This window comes from Schistocerca serialis, chromosome 1 (assembly GCF_023864345.2).
Source record: "Schistocerca serialis cubense isolate TAMUIC-IGC-003099 chromosome 1, iqSchSeri2.2, whole genome shotgun sequence".
NCBI classification, from domain to species: Eukaryota; Metazoa; Arthropoda; class Insecta; order Orthoptera; family Acrididae; genus Schistocerca; species Schistocerca serialis.
In genome coordinates, this window is record NC_064638.1 from 1,106,958,097 (window position 1) to 1,106,981,006 (window position 22,910).

A 22,910-nucleotide genomic window follows, 5' to 3' on the forward strand; every position below is an offset into this window, starting at 1 on the left:
CGGCACTAGTACAGTGTATATCCACCTTTCGCAGCAATGCAGGCTGCTATTCTCCCATGGAGACGATCGTAGAGATGCTGGATGTAGTCCTGTGGAACGGCTTGCCATGCCATTTCCACCTGGCGCCTCAGTTGGACCAGCGTTCGTGCTGGATGTGCAGACCGCGTGAGACGACGCTTCATCCAGTCCCAAACATGCTCAATGGGGGACAGATCCGGAGATCTTGCTGGCCAGGGTAGTTGACTTACACCTTCTAGAGCACGTTGGGTGGCACGGGATACATGCGGACGTGCATTGTCCTGTTGGAACAGCAAGTTCCCTTGCCGGTCTAGGAATGGTAGAACGATGGGTTCGATGACGGTTTGGATGTACCGTGCACTATTCAGTGTCCCCTCGACGATCACCAGTGGTGTACGGCCAGTGTAGGAGATCGCTCCCCACACCATGATGCCGGGTGTTGGCCCTGTGTGCCTCGGTCGTATGCAGTCCTGATTGTGGCGCTCACCTGCACGGCGCCAAACACGCATACGACCATCATTGGCACCAAGGCAGAAGCGACTCTCATCGCTGAAGACGACACGTCTCCATTCGTTCCTCCATTCACGCCTGTCGCGACACCACTGGAGGCGGGCTGCACGATGTTGGGGCGTGAGCGGAAGACGGCCTAACGGTGTGCGGGACCGCAGCCCAGCTTCATGGAGACGGTTGCGAATGGTCCTCGCCGATACCCCAGGAGCAACAGTGTCCCTAATTTGCTGGGAAGTGGCGGTGCGGTCCCCTACGGCACTGCGTAGGATCCTACGGTCTTGGCGTGCATCCGTGCGTCGCTGCGGTCCGGTCCCAGGTCGACGGGCACGTGCACCTTCCGCCGACCACTGGCGACAACATCGATGTACTGTGGAGACCTCACGCCCCACGTGTTGAGCAATTCGGCGGTACGTCCACCCGGCCTCCCGCATGCCCACTATACGCCCTCGCTCAAAGTCCGTCAACTGCACATACGGTTCACGTCCACGCTGTGGCGGCATGCTACCAGTGTTAAAGACTGCGATGGAGCTCCGTATGCCACGGCAAACTGGCTGACACTGACGGCGGCGGTGCACAAATGCTGCGCAGCTAGCGCCATTCGACGGCCAACACCGCGGTTCCTGGTGTGTCCGCTGTGCCGTGAGTGTGATCATTGCTTGTACAGCCCTCTCGCAGTGTCCGGAGCAAGTATGGTGGGTCTGACACACCGGTGTCAATGTGTTCTTTTTTCCATTTCCAGGAGTGTAGTAGGGGACAGTGAAGTGAAGTGGAAGGAAGACAAGGATTTCTGGTCAGATGAGTATCGGGTAATATCAACAGCAGCAGAAAATGATATAACAGGTGTAGGATTCGTTATGAATAGGAAGGTAGGGCAGAGGGTGTGTTACTGTGAACAGTTCAGTGACCGGGTTGTCCTAATCAGAATCGACAGCAGACAAACACCGACAACGATAGTTCAGGTATACATGCCGACGTCGCAAGCTGAAGATGAACAGATAGAGAAAGTGTTTGAGGATATTGAAAGGATAACGCAGTACGTAAAGGGGGACGAAAATCTAATAGTCATGGGCGACTGGAATGCAGTTGTAGGGGAAGGAGTAGAAGAAAAGGTTACAGGAGAATATGGGCGCGGGACAAGGAATGAAAGAGGAGAAAGACTAATTGAGTCCTCTAACAAGTTTCAGCTAGTAATAGCGAATACCCTGTTCAAGAATCACAGGAGAAGGAAGTATACTTGGTAAAGGCCGGGAGATACGGGAAGATTTTAATTAGATTACATCACGGTCAGACAGAGATTCAGAAATCAGATACTGGATTGTAAGGCGTACCCAGGAGCAGATATCGACTCAGATCACAATATAGTAGTGATGAAGAGTAGGCTGAAGTTCAAGACATTAGTCAGGAAGAACCAATACGCAAAGAAGTGGGATACGGAAGTACTAAGGAATGACGAGATACGTTTGAAGTTCTCTAACGCTATAGATACAGCAATAAGGAATAGCGCAGTAGGCAGTACAGTTGAAGAGGAATGGACATCTCTAAAAAGGGCCATCACATAAGTTGGGAAGGAAAACATAGGTACAAAGAAGGTAGCTGCGAAGAAACCATGGGTAACAGAAGAAATACTTCAGCTGATTGATGAAAGGAGGAAGTACAAACATGTTCCGGGAAAATCAGGAATACAGAAATACAAGTCGCTGAGGAATGAAAGAAATAGGAAGTGCATGGAAGCTAAGACGAAATGGCTGCAGGAAAAATGTGGAGACATCGAAAAAGATATGATTGTCGGAAGGACAGACTCAGCATACAGGAAAGTCAAAACAACCTTTGGTGACATTAAAAGCAACGGTGGTAACATTAAGAGTGCAACGGGAATTCCACTGTTAAATGCAGAGGAGAGAGCAGATAGGTGGAAAGAATACATTGAAAGCCTCTATGAGGGCGAAGATTTGTCTGATGTGATAGAAGAAGCAACAGGATTCGATTTAGAAGAGATAGGGGACCCAGTATTAGAATCGGAATTTAAAAGAGCTTTGGAGGACTTACGGTCAAATAAGGCAGAAGGGATAGATAACATTCCATCAGAATTTCTAAAATGATTGGAGGAAGTGGCAACAAAACGACTATTCTCGTTGGTGTGTAGACGGCAAGATCTGACAAGTGCGAGAATTATCGCACAATCAGCTTAACAGCTCATGCATCGAAGCTGCTTACAAGAATAATATACAGAAGAATGGAAAAGAAAATTGAGAACGCGCTAGGTGACGATCAGTTTGGCTTTAGGAAAAGTAAAGGGACGAGAGAGGCAATTCTGACGTTACGGCTAATAATGGAAGCAAGGTTAAAGAAAAATCAAGACACTTTCATAGGATTTGTCGACCTGGAAAAAGCGTTCGACAATATAAAATGGTGCAAGCTGTTCGAGATTCTGAAAAAGGTAGGGGTATGCCATAGGGAGAGACGGGTCATATACAATATGTACAACAACCAAGAGGGAATAATATGAGTGGACGATCAAGAACGAAGTGCTCGTATTAAGATGGGTGTAAGACAAGGCTGTAGCCTTTCGCCCCTACTCTTCAGTCTGTACATCGAGGAAGCAATGATGGAAATAAAAGAAAGGTTCAGGAGTGGAATTAAAATACAAGGTGAAGGGATATCACTGATACGATTCGCGGATGACATTGCTATCCTGAGTGAAAGTGAAGAAGAATTAAATGATCTGCTGAACGGAATGAACAGTCTAATGAGTACACAGTATGGTTTGAGAGTAAATCGGAGAAAGACGAAGGTAATGAGAAGTAGTAGAAATGAGACCAGCGAGAAACTTAACGTCAGGATTGATGGTCACGAAGTCAATGAAGTTAAGGAATTCTGCTACCTAGGGTGTAAAATAACCAATGACGGACGGAGCAAGGAGGACATGAAAAGCAGACTCGCTATGGCAAAAAAGACATTTCTGGCCAAGAGAAGTCTACTAATATCAAATACCGGCCTTAATTTGAGGAAGAAATTTCTGAGGATGTACGTCTGGAGTACAGCATTGTATGGTAGTGAAACATGGGCTGTGGGAAAACCGGAACAGAAGAGAATCGAAGCATTTGAGATGTGCTGCTATAGACGAATGTTGAAAATTAGGTGGACTGATAAGGTAAGGAATGAGGAGCTTCTATGCAGAATCGGAGAGGAAAGGAATACGTGGAAAACACTGATAAGGAGAAGGGACAGGATGATAGGACATCTCCTAAGACATGAGGGAATGACTTCCATGGTATTAGAGGGAGCGGTAGAGGGCAAAAACTGTAGAGGAAGACAGAGATTGGAATACGTCAAGCAAATAATTGAGGACGTAGGTTGCAAGTGCTACTCTGAGATGAAGAGGTTGGCACAGGAAAGGAATTCGTGGCGGGCCGCATCAAACCAGTCAGTAGACTGATGACCAAAAAAAAAAAAAAGAAAAGAAAGTTCATTGTTCAGTTTGTAACGTTCGTTCTCGATTAGAGTTATGCAATTTAGTATCGAAATAATTCCTTGCCCATATCCTAGGTTATCCTAGGTTTTCTACCATTCATGGAACGATGTTTCGCCTACAGTAACATTTATGAATTTCTTGAAACAGTTTGTAAACGGTTAGGTACTCATATTTAAGCACGATCTAATGTTTTAAGCAGAAACCAGTATACCTACATTTAAACGTGCAAAGAGTAAAACAGACAATGATACTTAGACTTGAAATCCAAATGTGTGAGGGAAATCGTTTTGACAAAATTAGATTCTACATAATTAGTAAGTGAAAAAAAAAACGAATCCAGAGAGAAAAAGCTTCGGTGGTAATTCTGTACAGAATACCGGGCATTCAGATTCGGTGGTTCCGAGTTTGACTTTTGTGCCATTCAAATTTTTTCTCCAATTCAGGTTCAAATGAATGTAACCACGACGTACTTACGATCCAAATAAAACTTTACTGTGTCTAGAGCGGTTCTCTCTCCACTACGTATTCTTTTTTCGTGTTGGATGTTTCTCGTGTAGAAAAGGATATACTTAGCTGAATGTTCATACTGTGTCCTGTCCTCTGAATTTTCGCTAGGTTGCTTGTGAGGGGCTGTAGTACTGCAGGATTCTAAAAGTGCTGAGAGACGAGGTACACCAAATGTTTGTCCATTATAATCAGCATTAACTTATTTTCACGCTATGGCTGTTAATTATTAACAGTTGTATATTGTCATCATCACTTTACACATCATCTACCACTTTCCTAGGGTCTTGGTCTTTTGTCTTGACTGAAAAAACATGGCGGAGTGTTGTTGTACTTGTTTCATAATCATGGCGTTGTATCCTCTATTGTATTCTGTTTCTGTGAGCTTTGTCGAGTGTAGTTGGTCTAGACATTGGTGTTCAGTTCTGTGTCGCATGGGCTCCATATCGAGGTTAACGGTCAGCCTAAAGCTATATGTAACGTGGTAAACGAGAGCCGCTACCTGCATAAGCAACATTGGTCCATATCCCTCATACGAGAGTATTTTTCTCTTATCGCACACTGACTTATGGTCAGTCTATCTGTGTAACTAACTTAACCTTTAGGAATGTTGCCTTCTAAGACATGAAGAGTGAGGAGATCTTGTTGAATACCTCAGACCGAGTAACGGATGTCGCTATGGTTCATCTCCTAACCTGACTGTAGTCTTTACGAGTCGTGTGACGGAGATTTTCGTTCCTTGCAACTAATATGTATCAATTTTACAGTATTAATGGTTTTCATAAATTACCTTTGCTTTAATTGTTATTTATTTAATGTTTTATTATTTACTTTTATTAATTCCACACGTGATATGTGCATATTTCAAATTGATTAGCAAATGTATTCTTGTGTTGTACTTTTACGTACGTTCATAGTGAAAATTCATTCTGTAAACAATTCTCCGGGTTAAAAGGCGTGTCTCCACAAAATCCTTTCTTCCAGGAGTGCTAGCCCCGCAACGTATGTAGGAGAACATGTGTGAAGTTTGGTAGGTACGAGGTGAGGTACTGCGGCAGTACTGAGAACGCATAGGGAATCTCCCTTCAACAGCTCAGTCGTAAGAGCACTTGTCCATAAAAGGCAACGGTCCCGAGTTCAAGTCTCGGTTGGGGACACAGTTTTAATCTGCCACCCATTCTCATCTGATAACTGCAGATTCGTCCTGCATCATGTTTGGTGTGTGTACACATCAACTTTTAGCAAAAGGGAAATATCCTCAATGGGCGTCTATCTTTTTTTCAGCCCCCGAGAACGAAGTTAGTACTAAGGCAGTGTTAAGTGTTGTTGATTCTAGAAGGCTTCTGTTCACGAGCCCGAATTTTGTTCCAACACTGAAAACATCACCTGTCGATTCAAATTCCTGAAACTGAAAAGAGTAACGAGCTGATCATTTCACTGATACATTAAATGACGGGAAAGAGCGATAGTCAAAGTGCTATATCTGAGACGCTTGTTTACAAAATCTTTTTATAGTGCAGTCTGATTTTACCATATCAGTACAGTGCACTGAAAAAGAAATGAAGACTAGGTCACAACGTCAAAAACCCTTGATTCGCGCTATTAGTGACGGAGAAGAATTGTAAAAAAAAAAAAAAAAAAATGCAATTATTGCGACAGTCGAAGGGACGCCATGTCGCTGATCAGGAACAATAAAGGTTTGTGAACAGGAGAATCGTGAAGATATTTAAGATATTTATATGGAAAATACGGGAAATGTTACTCTGAAACAATGAAACAAGTAGGAAATTTTGTCAGAAATTTATGGCTGTTCACAACAGCAACAGCACGTTATATGGGCAATAGCAGACGGCCGAACTACAATTATTATTATCCCCTTTAGCAACAAACAAAATTCGTTTCCATTGTAAGGTTTTGCCTCACAATTTTCTAGTGAAATAAATTATTTCGTACGTGAGATTTCGCGTTTCCAGTGCTTTAGTTACCATAGGTATTTCGTAATTTACTATATGACTTAACTGCCAGGAAGAAACTCTCGTAAAATACAAGTTGAGAACTACTGAAGAGCAGTATTTCACTTGCTTGGCCATAACCACGTCCCATTAATCAAAGAAACTAAAGAAATCCAACAACAAGTTAGTAATATGTCGCTCTGTCAATCATTTTGAGAAGAATTCATTGCCTAGTTTCAACCACTCCACAGCAAACGCTGACGGAAAAAAAATCGCAGCATCAATGTAATGTAGAGTAGTGAAATTTTTTGAATACATTCGTTTAAGTAACGTATTGAAATGGTTAACATTCCTAGATCACAAGTTAACGTACGCGCGAGGCAAGCCACTGCAAATGTGAACTGCTGGTACATTAATAACTTTTTTAAACACCAGAATGTTGAGTACAAGCATGCAAACATGCAGGTTCTGGATGTCAGTTGAGGAATGGAGTGCCACAGCTATTACACTTAGTCGATCAATACAATGACGGTTAATGCTGTTTGTGGTTGACGATGGAGTTGCCGTCCGTTCACGTACCGTATGAGCTTGATTGGAGACACATCTGGTGTTCGATGAGGCCAAGCCATCATGTGAACACTCTGTAGAGCATGTTGGATTAGAACAGGGTGATGTGGGCGAGCGTTATCCTGTTGGAAAACACACCGGAAAGCTGATGATGAATGGCAGAAAAATAGGTCGAATCACCAGACTGACGTACAAATTTGCAGTCAGGGTAAGTGAGATAACCACGAGAGAGCTCTTGCTGTCATACGAAATCGCAGGCCAGGCCGTATCTCCAGGTGTAGGTCCAGTGTGTCTAGCAAGCAGACAGGCTGGTTGCAGGCCAGCTGACCTCCTCCTAACCAGCGCATGATCATCACTGTCACCGAGGCAGAAGCGAATTTCACCAGAAAACACAACAGATCTCCACACTGCCCTCCAATGAGATCTGGCGATGGTATGGGGTCAGTGGAATAACGCTAAGGGCGTCTGACTCGGAACTGTCGTTGAAGTAACCAATGTTTAACTGTTATTTGTGTCTCTGTGGTGTCACCTGGTGTTCAGATGGCTGCTGCAGGGGCAGTGCTATGCGCCAGAGCCATATGCCGAACCCGGTGGTCTTCCGTCTCAGTAGCGAGCGCTACATGGCCGTCTGGAGACCAGTCTTTTTACGACCAAACATTGACTTGACCATGGTGCCAACAATCATGTACAGTTGCTAGATTTCTGTCAAGTCGATCCACAACATTAAAAAAGGAACATACGGCTTCTCGTCGCTCTATTACACGACCTAGTTCGAACTCATTGATAATGACGTTCTTTGTCGCCTTAAAGGCATTCTTGACTAATATCAACTCATTACGTCCAATCTCAAAGGTAACTAACGATCACGGCGGTTACAGCATTCGCAGTAAGGGGGGAACTTTGAACAGACATCACCTTTGAGATGAAGAAACATGCCTACCAAATTTCGTTTATGTGGCATAACTCCTTGGCGTTGCGGTTTTCTTTTCCGTCAGCGTGTATCCAGAAAATATTGCTACAGTCGGTTTATTGTGCTGTTACGTTGAAACAAGATTTATGTAAGAGGAATTAGGGAGATTTATAGAAATTTACGAGACGAAATTTTGATTAGCTAATGCAGTAACTGCAATGTATTTTTCTCCCATGAAGTAATGACAGCAATGAAAAGGGCATAGGATGATATTGTGTAAAATATGTGTTCCCACCAATACCTGTTTCCAAGCTGTGAGTGTAGAGATTAGGAATACAGTATAAGTAGCTGTAAAAGTGAGCGTAATCTAGAGAGAGAGTGCTCGTACTTATAGTTAGCTTTTCAGCTTACCTTCGGCAGGCTGAGGAGCAGCTGGGACTTCTTCAGAGGGCACCTTCTCTACGTGAATCTTGACCGCTCCTTCATTGGCGTCTGGCGTCGGTGCAGCATCTAGAAGACATGCAGCGGTTGTCACATGTTACATAGTTTGGAGGAGTATTGAACTAACGACTATGGTTCTAGGAACTGCGAGAAAGGGAGATGCTGTTCACAGTATGAGGGTCTTATTGAGGAAGTCTGACACCGATATGGCTCAGTTTCTTTTGCCAGCAGGGAAATATTGTGATACGATCACTGTTCCTAACCTGTCAAGAACCAAATGCTGTAATTCACTTAAGAGTTTAAATACAGACTTTTATCGTTTTTACTCCCTTCAGTATGTACACTGCTAAACAACTATCAATTAGTTGCTCACGTGCAAAGCAAGTACGTCTCCCTTATCTTCCCTATAAACAAATCACAGTCACTCAGTCATTCAAACTAACGGTGCTGGCGAGCGCAAATACACAACACAATCACACACACAAATAAACAAGCGGATGAGTGGTCACCCTATCCCGTAAGACCTTATTAAATTACTTTTTTTTACCAGCCTTACGGGTCTCAGAATATGTGTATTTATATTACGGTGACAATTTCCTCGTCTTTAATGTATTTCGTCATTTTGGTGTGATGACCGAGGAAATTTATTCCATTTCATGAGACATACGTTAAGCAAAAGAGTAATAAAAGTGCTAATGTTCATGACAGGTCATTAAGCATAAAAAGTTGATTCATTTTGATTTAATAAATTAAACTGGTATCCAAAAATGTCTTAACTAATGCATATTTTTGTTTCATTACAGCCGGTCGGTGTGGCCGAGCGGTTCTAGGCGCTTCAGTCTGGAACCGCGCGACCGCTACGGTCGCAGGTTCGAATCCTGCCTCGGGCATGGATGTGTGTGATGTCCTTAGGTTAGTTAGGTTTAAGTAGTTCTAAGTTCTAGGGGACTGCTGACCTCAGATGTTGAGTCCCATAGTGCTCAGAGCGATTTGAACCATTTGTTTCATTACTTTGATTACCGCAGGTTATCTTCTTTTTGTGCTTTTGTCCTGCCTCGACGAAGGATCGGCATGATTATGAACCCATTTGGCGTGGTTAATTTAAGAGGTTGCCGGTTGTACCTCCTTTCGCCACGCCGTTACCACCTGGGACGGAATATGTGTATCCCAACTGACTGCGGGTAGTGTTACTCATGTGAAAGTGAGAGTAAATGCTCTAAGTGTTTGCAAATCAGGGAACTGAGGTGGAACTTACAGGGAGAGGCCACAACGTAGAGATCACGTATTTACTTCAAACTTTGTACACCTTTAATAGGTCATTAAAACAACACAATGTGCCAATAGTAAGATGCACTACGCTGGCAATTCCGAGAAAATTGCAAGAAAAGTTTTACGAGTCTGTTACGTAACTGATGTATCTGTGGGAAGGTGACACACCTTTGAGTTTATGGCGGTAAGGTGGTTAGCGTTCGAGCTTCGTAAGACACACGTGTGTCAGACTACTGCTCGACTTCCGCTCATACCTTCAATTTTGTGGTACAAGTGTAAATTCTGTGATATTCAGAAATGCTGCCCGTACACTATTCGATCGTGCTACGTCATCAACGTCTCACCGCTACGCAGGCTAATTACTAAATGGAACCAGCCTTCGTGTCTGCAACCCGAAGAGTCGACGTGCAGAGTAGTTCCGAGTACCTTAGCACACTGCGTGGATAGGGGATTTTGCAAATCACTACAGACATATATTTTCAGGAAAACCCCATGCATTTCTTCGTTTACTTGTCGATAGGTATAAATTGTTTGTTGTAAAAATTAAATTTAATTAAAAATAGTAAGTAAAATAGTAAATAACACGAAATTCACTAAAACTTTATCCTAATAAACGTGGTTTTTCAGTTATATTACCTCTCAAATGTCATACAAATTAAATAATATGGCCGGTGATGAAAACAATACAGATTAAAAGTTCTAGCGAGAGTCGAACCGTCGCCTCATACACCTGCGTCTTACTTAGCTCGAAAGCTAACCACTTGCCCACCATGAATTGTGGCATCCAGTACCTACGCCAGATACATTCATTACATAATAAAAGCATAAAACTGCTCTTACGATTCTCTCGGAATTGCCATATTAGTCCACGGTACTACTAGCACAGTGTTTTAATGGACTACTGAAAGTGTACAAAGTTCGAAGTAAATCTGTGATCCCAACATCGAGGGCTCTCATTGTAGGCACAAGCTCGATATTCACCTAGTGCGGCGCCTCTCACGCACGGAAAATCGCGCGCGAGCAAAGCGAGATGCAGGGAGTGTTTGCACGGTGCGTCGTTCCAACTCGGCTTAATTCGCCTCAACTTGAATTGTTTGGTGAAGCCGCCTTAGTGGACTACCAATTGCGTTGATATACGGCTTATTGAACACTGAAACAAATAAGTGCACGACTGTTACTAGAATAATGAAACAACCTGCTCCAAAAAAAAAGCAAAGATTTCCGAAAATACATTTAAACCGCAGTAGGTATTTTTTTGTGTTTTTATAGCAGTGACGTTATCGTAGCCAGACGTCTAATCTGCAGTACGGTACTTACATGTGTAAGGAAACAGCCTGTTGAAAGACACGGCAGAAAATTGCTTTCAGTAAAGTAGAGTGACATCGTAGGTGACGCCAGAGAGGAAGAATTAAGGTAGTTGCATAGTTTTGCAGAAGAGAATTACGTATCCGCAAATGAATTTTGTTCAGCACATTTACTTTAGTCAAATCAAAGATCCTTCGAAAAGAACTGAAGTCTGTTTACATTCCTCTCAAATTTGTATTCATTTGCGTTTTCGCTTGCTTATTAACTAATTTAGGGCGAAGAAGATGAAGGGTACTGAGGAAGGATTCTTTGAGCTAGTTATAAAGTTGCTCAACGTTTGGCGAGAGATGGAACGCCGTTTAAGGAAGGGCATTTACTAAAGTATATTTTACTGGACTTGGAGAACCAGTGACTCCCACTATAGCTCCAGAATACAGCAGAATATCTCTTTCTACGACGACAATATGTCCTGCGAAACAGTGACATCTCTGGCAATTTGCACGAACAATTGGCAGCCAAAATTGAAAACCTCATAGCGTACTCCATCGTACTTGGTGAGTGCAGGGTATTAGCGACGCGATTTAGCCATTTTTTTCGAGTGGCGTGAACGATGACCTACATGTGGCGGAAGAGCTACTGATATTATTTCAGTGTAGGACGTTGGTGCAGGGTCGAATATTTTACAAGCGATCGAAATGACGGCTGAAGTAATAGGACTCACTTGGGAAAAGCTGTTTTCCGTAACCAAAGACGTGGCGCCAGCAATCCGTGGTCAAATAAAAGGGTTTAAAGGCCCACTATGGCAAAAGCTTAAAACGCCGAATTTACCTTCCGTGCATTGTTTTGCACTCCAAGAGGCTATTTGCGCAGAAGTTATCGGTGTTCTAGATGTGATGAATGTAGTTGTGCCTATCGTGAACTGTATTCGTCGTATGCGCTCATTCGTCGTCATTTCAAAGAATTTTTGGTTTTATTTGAAGAGAAGTATTCAGATATCCTTTACCATCCAGAGGTACGCTGATTGACCAAAGTAAAGGTGATTCCCAGAATCATTCGACTACGCCAAGCCGTGACTCAGTTTTTGGAGGACAAAGGACTTCCAAAGTCACTATTGCCTGACACTGAACTAGAATTCTTAGCAGACATTAAGGCTGTCCTAAATGATTTGTCTCAGAAACTCCAAAAACAAAATAGCCCCATCAACAATATGGCCGCAAAAAGAAAAGCTTTCCAAGGAAACACCACGGTAACAATTTCCTAAGCTATGTAAGCGATATTCAACTTTTTAATAATGCACCCTGATTTTTAAAAAAGTTTTATTCAAAACGGTACAATGGTTTTATTTGACAGCATCTTTACGGGAAGGAGCGCGATTTGTAAAATATGTCCAGGTGCTAACATTCCTTTGAAAATGAGTTTAGCGAGCCATTCCAGTTAACGTACCCAATATTTATTACTTCAAAGGAACTTTATACATTACTTTCACTTATTAACATTTGGTTTTGTTTCCGTTACAGGAAATTACTAACTTGCAACCGATAGTTAATGCGTTTCTAAAGCCCTTTTCGATAACAGTTTAAAGTGTGCCTCCCGATTTACGTCTTGAATTATTCTATTTGCAAACCGATGGTCACCAAAAGCATTTAATTTACATCACCAAATGTTTTCTCGAATTCTATCATTATGTGTCAGAGGAAGAATTTCCAAAGATGCACAGACAAGCAGCGAGGATTATTTCTATGTATGGTTCCCCATGTGTATGTGGAAGGATTTTTCTGTTTGTCTTATACAAAAACTAGATTGCGTGGAAGTATTTCTGATTGAAATTTAATAAATGTTGTAAGAATAGCTATCAGCCGATCTCTTGTTGCAGATCTTTGGTGCGTAACTGCGAATAAAAAAAAGGAGAAAATGGAAGAGCTAATTTTCTGTTCTAAACAAATTTAAAATTATTATTATTATTGAAATCTTTTTTGCACTGGTTATCTTGTCCCATCAAACTAAGCTGTCTAGCATTTGGCAATGACGAAGAAAACGGTGGAGAAGTTTTGGAGAAGGTTGAGAAGGCGGAGCAGGGAAGACAAGCATAAGGAAAGAAAGAGACAGCGTCATTGAGCAAAGTCGAGGAGTGTGGATTTACAGTGTCGTCAATACAACGAAGCCACCTTCTGCATTCTGAACTGCGCGATGCACTGGAGCAAACATCCCGTGAAGCCCTGACCTAGCTGGAAACCGCATAAGAACATCTAGGCTGGCCAACAGACCGACTTTGTCGTTAATCCATCGAGCAGATTCAGTCCGGGGCCAGTGCGCCTCCCCGTGCGGGAGGCGCACGGTTATTCGGTAGGTCAGGGACCGATGCGGGTATCCGTACAGTAATGATTCTTATCTTTCTACATTACGGTAATTCTCTGGAAAGTGAAACGCCCACAAAAGTTCCGCGCATGACAGATACAAAACTTTCGTCCTATCTTCTTTTAACGAATGGTACAATGGAAAGATATATTACAGTCACCATCGTAGATATCTTATTTTAGAATAACAGTACAAAATGAAGATTAACAGAATACGAAATATTAGGCAGAACAAAGATATCAATCACGAACAAATACTACATTAATATCTATCTTAGACTTCATACATTTAATCAGAGATGTAGAACTGTTTTTCATCGCCTTGTCTCCAGTTTCCTTTCTTGGTCACGTATAAAAGCTCCGTCGACATTACTGAAGGAAGGGCTACATGAGACTCTCGTGCAATCTCATGGTCAGTTATCACTCAACACATGGCACTGGCAACTGACAGATCTCTTTAAGAAGTACAACCTTGCATTTAATGTGATGACATTGCAGTAGTGCCTGACTGGTGCAGCGGCGAATGCTAATTTTAATTATTTCAGTGATCAGTTCGTGCTCTTCAGGCTCTCTGTATCATCGCTTCAGGGCAACACAACCGGTTTCCATTAGCCTTTCAAAAATTTAGTAAAAACATAAGCGATTTAAAATAGGTTGCTAAAGTAAACATGATTGGAGTTACAATAATGAAACAATATTGCATGATAAGTTCTCGGAAACAGAAATGCAAGTTGACTGCCCTAGTTAGGGCCATCGGAACGAGCTGGAGGGAAATGATGGTATCCGTTCCACTGGAATAAAGCGTGCAGTCATTATCATGCACGGATATTATTTGCGATTTAGAAGATAAACCATGAGTTCCCTTTGAACGATAGAGATATGATTTAGTTGTTTGACAGTGTGAGTGGGTTAATTTCAACGTTGGATGCCAGCTGTGAGGCGGTAGCTGTGTGACTGAATGAAACATAAACGGTTTTCCTCTGATTGGCTGTGTTGTTTGTTCCATTGTAGTTGTGAAACACATTTTATTAGTAATTTCTTTAGCATATGGCATATCTTTGTCATCATCAGTGTGCACTTATAGTTTTATGTCTGAAAATATTAAATGTTCAGTAACAAAGAGGTTTGGAAAATTATCCTAAATATTTTGTTCTTGTTAGTGATAAATCCGTAACTATAAATATTCATTCATAAAATGTATTGCTAAACAGTTAATATCTTCACGAAAGCATGAAAAGTGAGAATCCACTCATAATGGAATAAATGTGCTTAGGCGCAGAAATTAAGAAGAATTCGTATTTGGAAGAACTGAGTCCTATAATCCCTCTGCAGCACACGTTTACTTTAGCTCACTGTTAACCAAACTATGATTACATGAAAATATTATTTACTCATTTGTTCAGAAAGCTCCTTATGTTTTGCGTTGTATTGTCCCTGTCAAAACGGTACAAATAATACACCATATTCTCCCACATGTACCACGCTATTTAGAGTTACACTTAGAGCAAGATGAAGCAACAATCGTATATGCTTTTAGGTTATATAACTCCTTGTGAAAGCCTCAACTAATGACATTTCCGGGAGTCTTTTGAACTTTACACACCTGAGATATGCCACTACTGTGCAAAGTTACACCTTCTGAATTCAAGTAACTTTTTTATCTTAATTAAGTAAGAAAAACAACTGCATCCTTCACATCAGATACGAAGGCTATTCGCTGTTTACGCCAAAGACACATACTAGTGGTCTAAATTATGATGAGTAGTAGTGATACAGGGTACTATCCTCCACGCACCATAGGTGGCATGCGGAGTATGTATGTAGATGAAGATGTAGATGTACGCACTAAGAAACACGTTGTGCACTAGCTTGCGAGGTGCCTACGTGAGTTCTGTCCGTAAAGAGCACGAGCGTAGTGTTAACGACTGTTGATTTGGTACGCAAGGAAACCTGAATGCAATTATTTACTGTTTATTTACTGTTTATTTATTGTTCCTCATACCCCTCTATGCAAATTCCGTACTGTTTCCCCATCGTTATCTCAGCAACACAACACAGATGGTTGGCGCAGTCCTAATAGACTCTTATACGGAAGGACTGGGGCTCCGAACATAATGTAGCTATCCAGAGTTATGTTTTTCGTCGTTTCCCTAAATCGATTAAGATTAACGGCGGGATGATTCATTTAAGAAGGACACAACCGGTTGCCTTTCCCTTTCTTCCCTACTTAGAACTTGGCACTGTCTCTAATGACGTCATCGGCGACGGAGAACTAAACTAATCTTCTCTCCCACCTTAAATAATTAGCGAAACAAGACACACGAATTTCCCTCTCACTGTCGGAAAACGTGAGTTTGGGGATAAGAAGTAAATGTTAAATCCGTGGGGACAAAGCTCTATGCGGACAGTAGCTCAAGGAAAGAAAACAAGTAGTAACATTGATAGTTACTTGTTTTTAAGCAGGGCCTGAAATCTTATGGTGAATCCTGAGTAAACAGAATTCACCATGCATCAAGTAAATCAGGTTCTGATACTTAAACTTGGAATCCAAATATATATATGATGGATATAATTTTGACAAAACTATCATCTACATAACGAAATGGTTAGTTCTCAACAGAATATGAATTAAAATTCGCCATCCCTCAAGAAAGCATAATAGGACCACTTTTAATCTAGATAAGTATAAATAATTACTCATACGATGTTTAGAACGCATATTTTAGATGAAAGCATTATGTACAAGAAAGTTTCAGCTTCGAGAATTTCTACCAACAATTCTACACCCCGCTGTACATAAGAAAAAACTGAAGCATTTTTTTCACTCACCATGTCCTTTTAAAAATCAACATGTGTAGACGTTTCTCTCTGTCGAACAATAAAGCAAAACATTCACTTCTTCTGTGAGTTAGCCTGATCTCTCCTTTCGTTTTCCCATCAATCTCGTCATATCTTTTCTGTTCTCTTCTTTTTTTAATGATGTACGACTTCATCCCGTTTCTCCCATTTTGGCATATTTTCTCTCACAGGCATTGCTACCATGACCCATGACCTAAATCTACCTGTTAATTATTTCTGTTATTCCACTTTTCACAAACAAACGTTAAGTTTGGTCCACTCTACTGTAGTTAATATTAAAATTACCAAATATGCAGCAAACAGACGCAAAATTATGTTTTATTTATTCGATTTGCAAAAGTGAATGAATAAAACATGATTTTGCGACAGGTTCTGCATATTTCGTAATTTTATGGTTTATGGTCGTTGCACGACTTGGGAACCACATGGAGCCCACCATCCAATAGTTAATATTGTTTTTAACATTCCTGTTATAACTACATACGATATTAATCATCAGTGATATTACAATAGTTGTATCATAACTAGTGTGAAGATTTAATACGAAGAAGTAACTGGCTAAATGTAGTAGAAGAACGGCACGAATATTGTCAGCTTAAGCACGTCAACCAAAAATAAAACAAAGTAAATAACAAATACCAGAGAAATGCAAAATGAAACAGAACATCATTGTGGTTGCAATGAATAGCTCCTTGCCCCAAATACGGAAGAATGGAACATAAAATACATAGATTCGATGTCTAGAAGAAACATTTCGAAAATGAATGGAGTGCAATGTATTAAATCAATTGTAGGAAAGGGAAATACAAAAAGATTTGTTGTAAGGGGACTGAAAGGGACTAGTTCAGTAGCAAAGGGTATAGCTTGAAATATGGCCTTATGGCCGATTGTTTAGTACTGTTTGAGATCACCATATTGGTTTAAACGAAGAGACTGGAATAATCCTGAGCCACGTTGTTCATTTTTAAATGGCTAGTTACAACAGCATGAGGGTAGGATCCTTGTATACGATGCCGTTTCGCGAAGTGCTATCTTCTAGGCTTAAAAAAGCAGTATTCGAGATAAATTTTGATTTTACTATCTCCATTGTGTATCATGTGGATTATTCATTAAGTGAAGATAAGAGACAGTGTGATGCTTACGGAAGTATGTGGACAGTTTCTTTTGCTTTTCTCCATTGACGAGTGCAAAGTTAGGATATGATCAAATAATGTTTGCATGTACGCAGTTGCATACAAATATACTATATGGTGGCCAGCGGGAGAACTTTTACAGAGTCTTAGAATATCGTTGAATAACATTACACGTACTAAATTTCGTGTTTATAGTACGGTTGGAAGGGACCTACATTTTTTAATTACACGTTAATGAGAATATTAGATATGGATGTCCTTATACAATTCAATAAAATGTAAATACTTCCGTGTTCGTGTTAGTGATGTAAGGCTTGTGAATGTTATACGAGAATTGTGCTAAAACTGAAAGGCAAGGTGTCTGGACTCGGCTACGTAGTGTAATCACCGCCAAATGGAGCTCTCATACCAGCTCCGCCGTTATATGCAGCAAGAAGATAGGAGAAAATATATTTTATCTTGTCCCTACTTTCAACGACCCAGATATACGGTCAGCTACGAGCCTCGTAAATGAAACCATACTATTTCAAATATGTGTGCGTTCTCAAGTGGAAATGAACGTATTTTCGGAAACAAGTAAACAGTCGAAAGGCTAGATATAAATACGCAGCCTGGCGTTAGAGACCGAGTAATTGCGTCAGTATCTCGAACAACACAAGGGTTAAGGGGATTAACTATACAATAAATTTACATGTCCCTCTGCATACTATAATTTCCCGGCACTTCGTTTCGATATTCATGAGCAATAATTACAGGCAGGCCTATGCTGCTAATACAGATTTATTAGCATTGTTCCCTCTTTACAACAAGTTTGTTTCACCTATAGCGCCAGTCTCAAGGAAACTTCTAGATGTTATTGTTGGTGAGTATACTTAATGGTTATAAAAGTTGTATATATAGTAAAGGTCAGTTTACATGCCTGTATATATTTTTATCTGGTAGGAATAGACACCCGTATTGCATCAGCGAGTAAACTTTCGATTGTCTATATGTTGCTAGATTGTCTTGTAAGCTGTATTTGTCGGGAAATTTTTTTTCGTGAAATATATTTGACTGTTTGAATGACAGTTTACTCTAGTTGATACTTAATTATCTCAGTGTCATTTTTGCAAGTCATTGATGTTAGTTGTGTGTCACTGATATTAGAGTATTTTTATGATTTGAATCTGTGAGTACCTTTTGTTTTCGTTTCCTGCGTGTTTCCTCATGCGTTCTCGTTTTCCAAAATTTCTGTGAGATTTTCTAGGTAATTTTTGACTTTAATATCTACTTGTTGAGTAACAATATCGTTTGGGTGATTTTTGTGTGCATATATACGCCTGATTCTTCCAATCTATTAATAGCGTGTCCTTTTGTTATTTTGTGTAGCATTTGTAACGCATTTTCGATATGTTCTGCTTTGTGGTTTCGGTTTTTGAGTTTAAGTAAAAGCTTGTTTGACGGCTGTTGTAATTTATTGTGTGTTCTTTGAGTCTAATGCTAAAATTCCGTCCCGTTTGAGCGATGTAGAATTCAGCGCAATCGTTACACGAAATTTTATACATACCTGTGTTGACAAAATCAGGCATATTGGTTTTTACAGATCGAAATATCGTTTTTAGATTTTTGTTTTTCGTAGTTATATTCTTATGGTTCTTTAGTTTAATATTTGGAACAAATATCGAATAAAATAAACGAAACCTTAAATAAAGCACTCATAAAACGCGCATTCCGTATAAACAACAATCTAAAAAGGAAAATTCCATCTGCAAAATAGAAATCACAGATTTTGGCAACACAGGCATCTACAAAATTTCGTTTAACGACTGCGCTGAATTCTACATCGGTCAGATGGAACGGCATTTTAGCGTTAGCTTCAGAGAACATACAGTAAATTGCACAGCAATCAACAAAGTTTTTACCTACACCTCAAAAACCGAAACCACAAGGCCCAACATATCGGAAATGCATTACTAGTGCTACACAACTTTGAACAGCTTGGAAGAATCGGAGCTATATTCGCACAATGAAAGTCATTCAAATGATATTCTTAATGAACAAATCGATCTAAAACGTAAAAATTATCTAGAAAATATTATAGACGTTTTAGAAAACGAGTCGGATAAAAAAACACTAAGGAACGAAAAAGAATCTAATCGTAGGTACAAATCATAACAAAACTGTATTATCAATTAAACACAACTAATATCACTGACTACCTAATACTGCACTGTAATCATAATGCATGAACAAGAATAACTGTCATTCCAGCAGTTAAAAGTAACTCACGAAAAAAATTATATGCAAATAGAACTTACGTGACTATCTATCTACAAACAAACAGTCAAAAGTTTACTCATAGATACAATAGGCCGCATATTCCAACTACACGCAAGTATATATGTAAACTGTCCTTTGTATGCAGCTGTTGTAAACCCAAACATAAGTAGACTCACCAGCTGTATCATCATTGGGTTTACTTAGCCGGCTGGAGTGGCCAAGCGGTTCTAGGCGCTACAGTCTGGAACCGCGCGACCGCTACGGTCGCAGCTTCGAATCCTGCCTCGGGCATGGATGTGTGTGATGTCCTTAGGTTAATTAGGTTTAAGTAGTTCTAAGTTCTAGGAGACTGATGACCTCGGACGTTAAGTCCTATAGTGCTCAGAGCCATTTGAACCATTTTTTTTTTAGGTTTTTCTTATGAATGGCGCTATAACCGAAACAAACTCGCAGTAAAGAAGGAACAATACCAAGAAAACTTTTTGCAGTTTACCTGGGATTATGAGTTATAAAATCTCATATTATGTCGTATTCTACTCGGCAAAAATAAAACAGCCGGATATATACAACCTTGACGCAGGAAAATTAGTTCTTTGAACAAACTGATAGTGTTTGTTGACCAAAATAAGAGAAAGATGGTTGAAAAATATTCTCTCTGCTCTTTTGGCAAAATGGACACACCGGTCTTCCAAAAAGGCATAGACATAATCGGCTTGGTACGAAACATTAGACTATAGGCTTGTACGGACAGATGTCGTGTTACAGCTAGCAAGAATACCTACAACAAACGTCGCAGCAGGGGCCTTACCCGTCCAGGAGAGGAGAAGGACGCAGAGCGTCGCTGCGAGAGCGATCTGTGTCAGGCACCTCATGTTGCGGACTGTCTGACCACAGCAGTAGGCGGCTTTTTATAGGGCGATCGCGGCGTGCTCCGTCACGCTGTCCAAGAGCACACGGGGTGTTTCCCCTCTACTGTCTGCATCTGCGGCGGACATATCTGCAACGTCGCTGGCCTTGCACGCCAACCTGCAGCCAATTAGGCTTTGTGATCTCGAATAGTGTTTCACATACCCCGCTGATGCAGACGTCAAGGCTGGATCGCACATTCGCGAGTTCCGAGAAGCCACCATTTCCTCAAACCTCCCCTGCCATATCGTAGTCGCACGTTCATCGTTTCAGCCGTTCCAGTCGCTGATCCCGAGTCTGGGAGCTGTCACAACTCAAGGCCAGAACCCAGAGCGGCCGACAGGAGAGTCTCAGATTTCTTTCCGTGATGTCCCTGTTGGCAAAAACAAGTGCACATTACGCACAGATTTGCATGCGTGATACGATATCATGGAGGCGTGTCTCAAGAAGTACCTGGAAAAACCTGTTTTGCGTCACTGGGTGTCATAAAAGTAGCTTGCCAATGTCTATACGTGTATCAACATCTTTGTGCAGTAAATGATTCGCACTAACCATTGTCGAGCGTAAAATCTACATGGGATTTTGGTTTCGTCTCTTGGGCCTAGATAGGATCTGGTATACTGTGTTTATTATAATTAACATTGACAACTAATACGTTGAAAAACACTGACGGTAAGAAATCACAACACTGAAAAATAATTAACGTCGAATAGTGAAATTTCGGAATACATCTGTCTAGGTAGCTTATTTAAGTGACTAACATTGTAAGACCACAGGTTAATGTGAGCTCGAGATAACGTATTGAAAATGTGAAATGCTGCTACATTAACAACCGGTGTAATATTGAATACAAGCATACAAACGTGCATACATTGTGTTGTACAGGTGCTGGACGTCAGTTTGTGGGATGGACTTCCATGCCTGTTGCACTCGTTGGTTAATACTGGTTGTGGATGACGCTGGAGTTGTCGTCCGACGATATCCCATATGTGCTCGATTAGAGATGTTTTGATACGAGCAGGTCAGGGCAACAATCGACACTCTATAGAGCATACTGGTTTACAGTAGCGATATGTGGGCGAGCGTTATCCAGTTGGAAAACACTCCCCTGGAACGCTGTCGATGAGCGCAGAAAAGGTGAATCACCCTGGCGAACAAATTTGCAATCAGGGTGCGTGGGATAACCACAACAGTGCTGTCATGCGAAATCGGTCCCCAGACCATAACTCTAGTTGTAGGTCCAGTATGTCTAGCATGCAGACAGGTTTGAATGCAGGCACTCAACTGTCCTTCTAACCAACACACGGCCATCACTGGCACCAAGGTAGAGGCAGCTTTCATCAGGAAACACAACAGATCTCTGTCCTGTCCTCTAGTGAGCTCTCACTTGACACCATTGAAGTCGCAAATGCTGGCTGTTGGGGCTCAGTGGAACGCACGCTACTGGACGTCCGGTTCGGAGCTATCCTCGAAGTAACAGATTTGTGACGGTTCGTTGTATTGGGGTGCCTTTTGGTTGTCAGATTGCTGCTGCTGCAGAGACTCATTATCTCAATATATCGTCAACGTAGATACTAAAAAGTATCGGAGACAAACTGCATCGACTGGGTGACACAGAGACAAGACGATCTTATGAAAAGAGACAGACAGTTGAGATGTGTAGGCAGAATGGTAAGCCATCTTGATTAGTGATGTAAGAACCCAATACTCCAATAAAGAAAAAAAGTGGGAAAGAAGGTGTGCCCAGTGGATCATTTAGCGTTCTTTCAGAGACATCATTCTGAATGAAGCACCTTGGAATAATAGGCTTTGCACAGTGGAGTAAAATTTTGAAATCGTCGCTCTATGGAAAGGTGGAATGCCAGCAAGGAAGGACAGCTGATGCTGCATGTAATATGGCCACAAGGCAGAGTTAATTGCTACATGTCATCGGAGCTGGGCATCCAAGACGCAAATCCATCAGAGTGACATCGCAGGGAGAGAGGGATGCCATCATCATAATAACCACACAGAGTGATCAGAGGAGTTGACCAGACCAGAGAAACAGGCCTAGTGATATCATTGCCGCCTCACAGCAGCAAAGCACACGGGCCAGCCTTTACAAATACTGACCAGTGCGGGGTCTACTCAGTTCGCAGCAATCGAGCCTGATGGTTTTTGGATCTATGATGGTCTATTTCCAGCTTGTATAACCATCTACTACAGTCTTTGTTGGAACACCCAAGTCCCGCTGTAAGCTGCAGCGCCACCATCCGAGTCAACACTAATGGAGAACCCTTGGTGCCATCAGCCATCAGGGCTTCTGGTGAGCTAACCAGTGGGTCCACAGAGCAAACCATGATCCATCACTGTGGTGGTGCACCCTGCTGCGGTGCATGCCACTTCTGCCCCCCCCCCCCCATGCAGGTAGCCCGAGTAAGTGTGTATCTCTCGCCAATGAATGTTTACTTT

General features: G+C 41.5%; 1 protein-coding gene across 2 annotated transcripts in view; it reads right to left on the reverse strand.

Moving 5' to 3' along the window:
* Positions 1–20,519, reverse strand: part of LOC126416573 (keratin, type I cytoskeletal 10-like) — a 173,796-nt gene extending 153,277 nt beyond the window's left edge. The window contains exons 1-2 of one of the 2 annotated variants that reach the window (XM_050084340.1): positions 20,362–20,519; positions 8,345–8,443 (exon numbers count right to left, since the gene is read on the reverse strand). In XM_050084340.1, the coding sequence (XP_049940297.1) occupies positions 8,345–8,443; positions 20,362–20,425 (163 nt within the window). In that variant the 5' untranslated portion in view covers positions 20,426–20,519. The remainder of the gene's footprint in view (positions 1–8,344; positions 8,444–20,361) is intronic. The other variant, XM_050084333.1, reaches the window with a different exon arrangement.
* Positions 20,520–22,910: the final 2,391 nt, after the last annotated feature.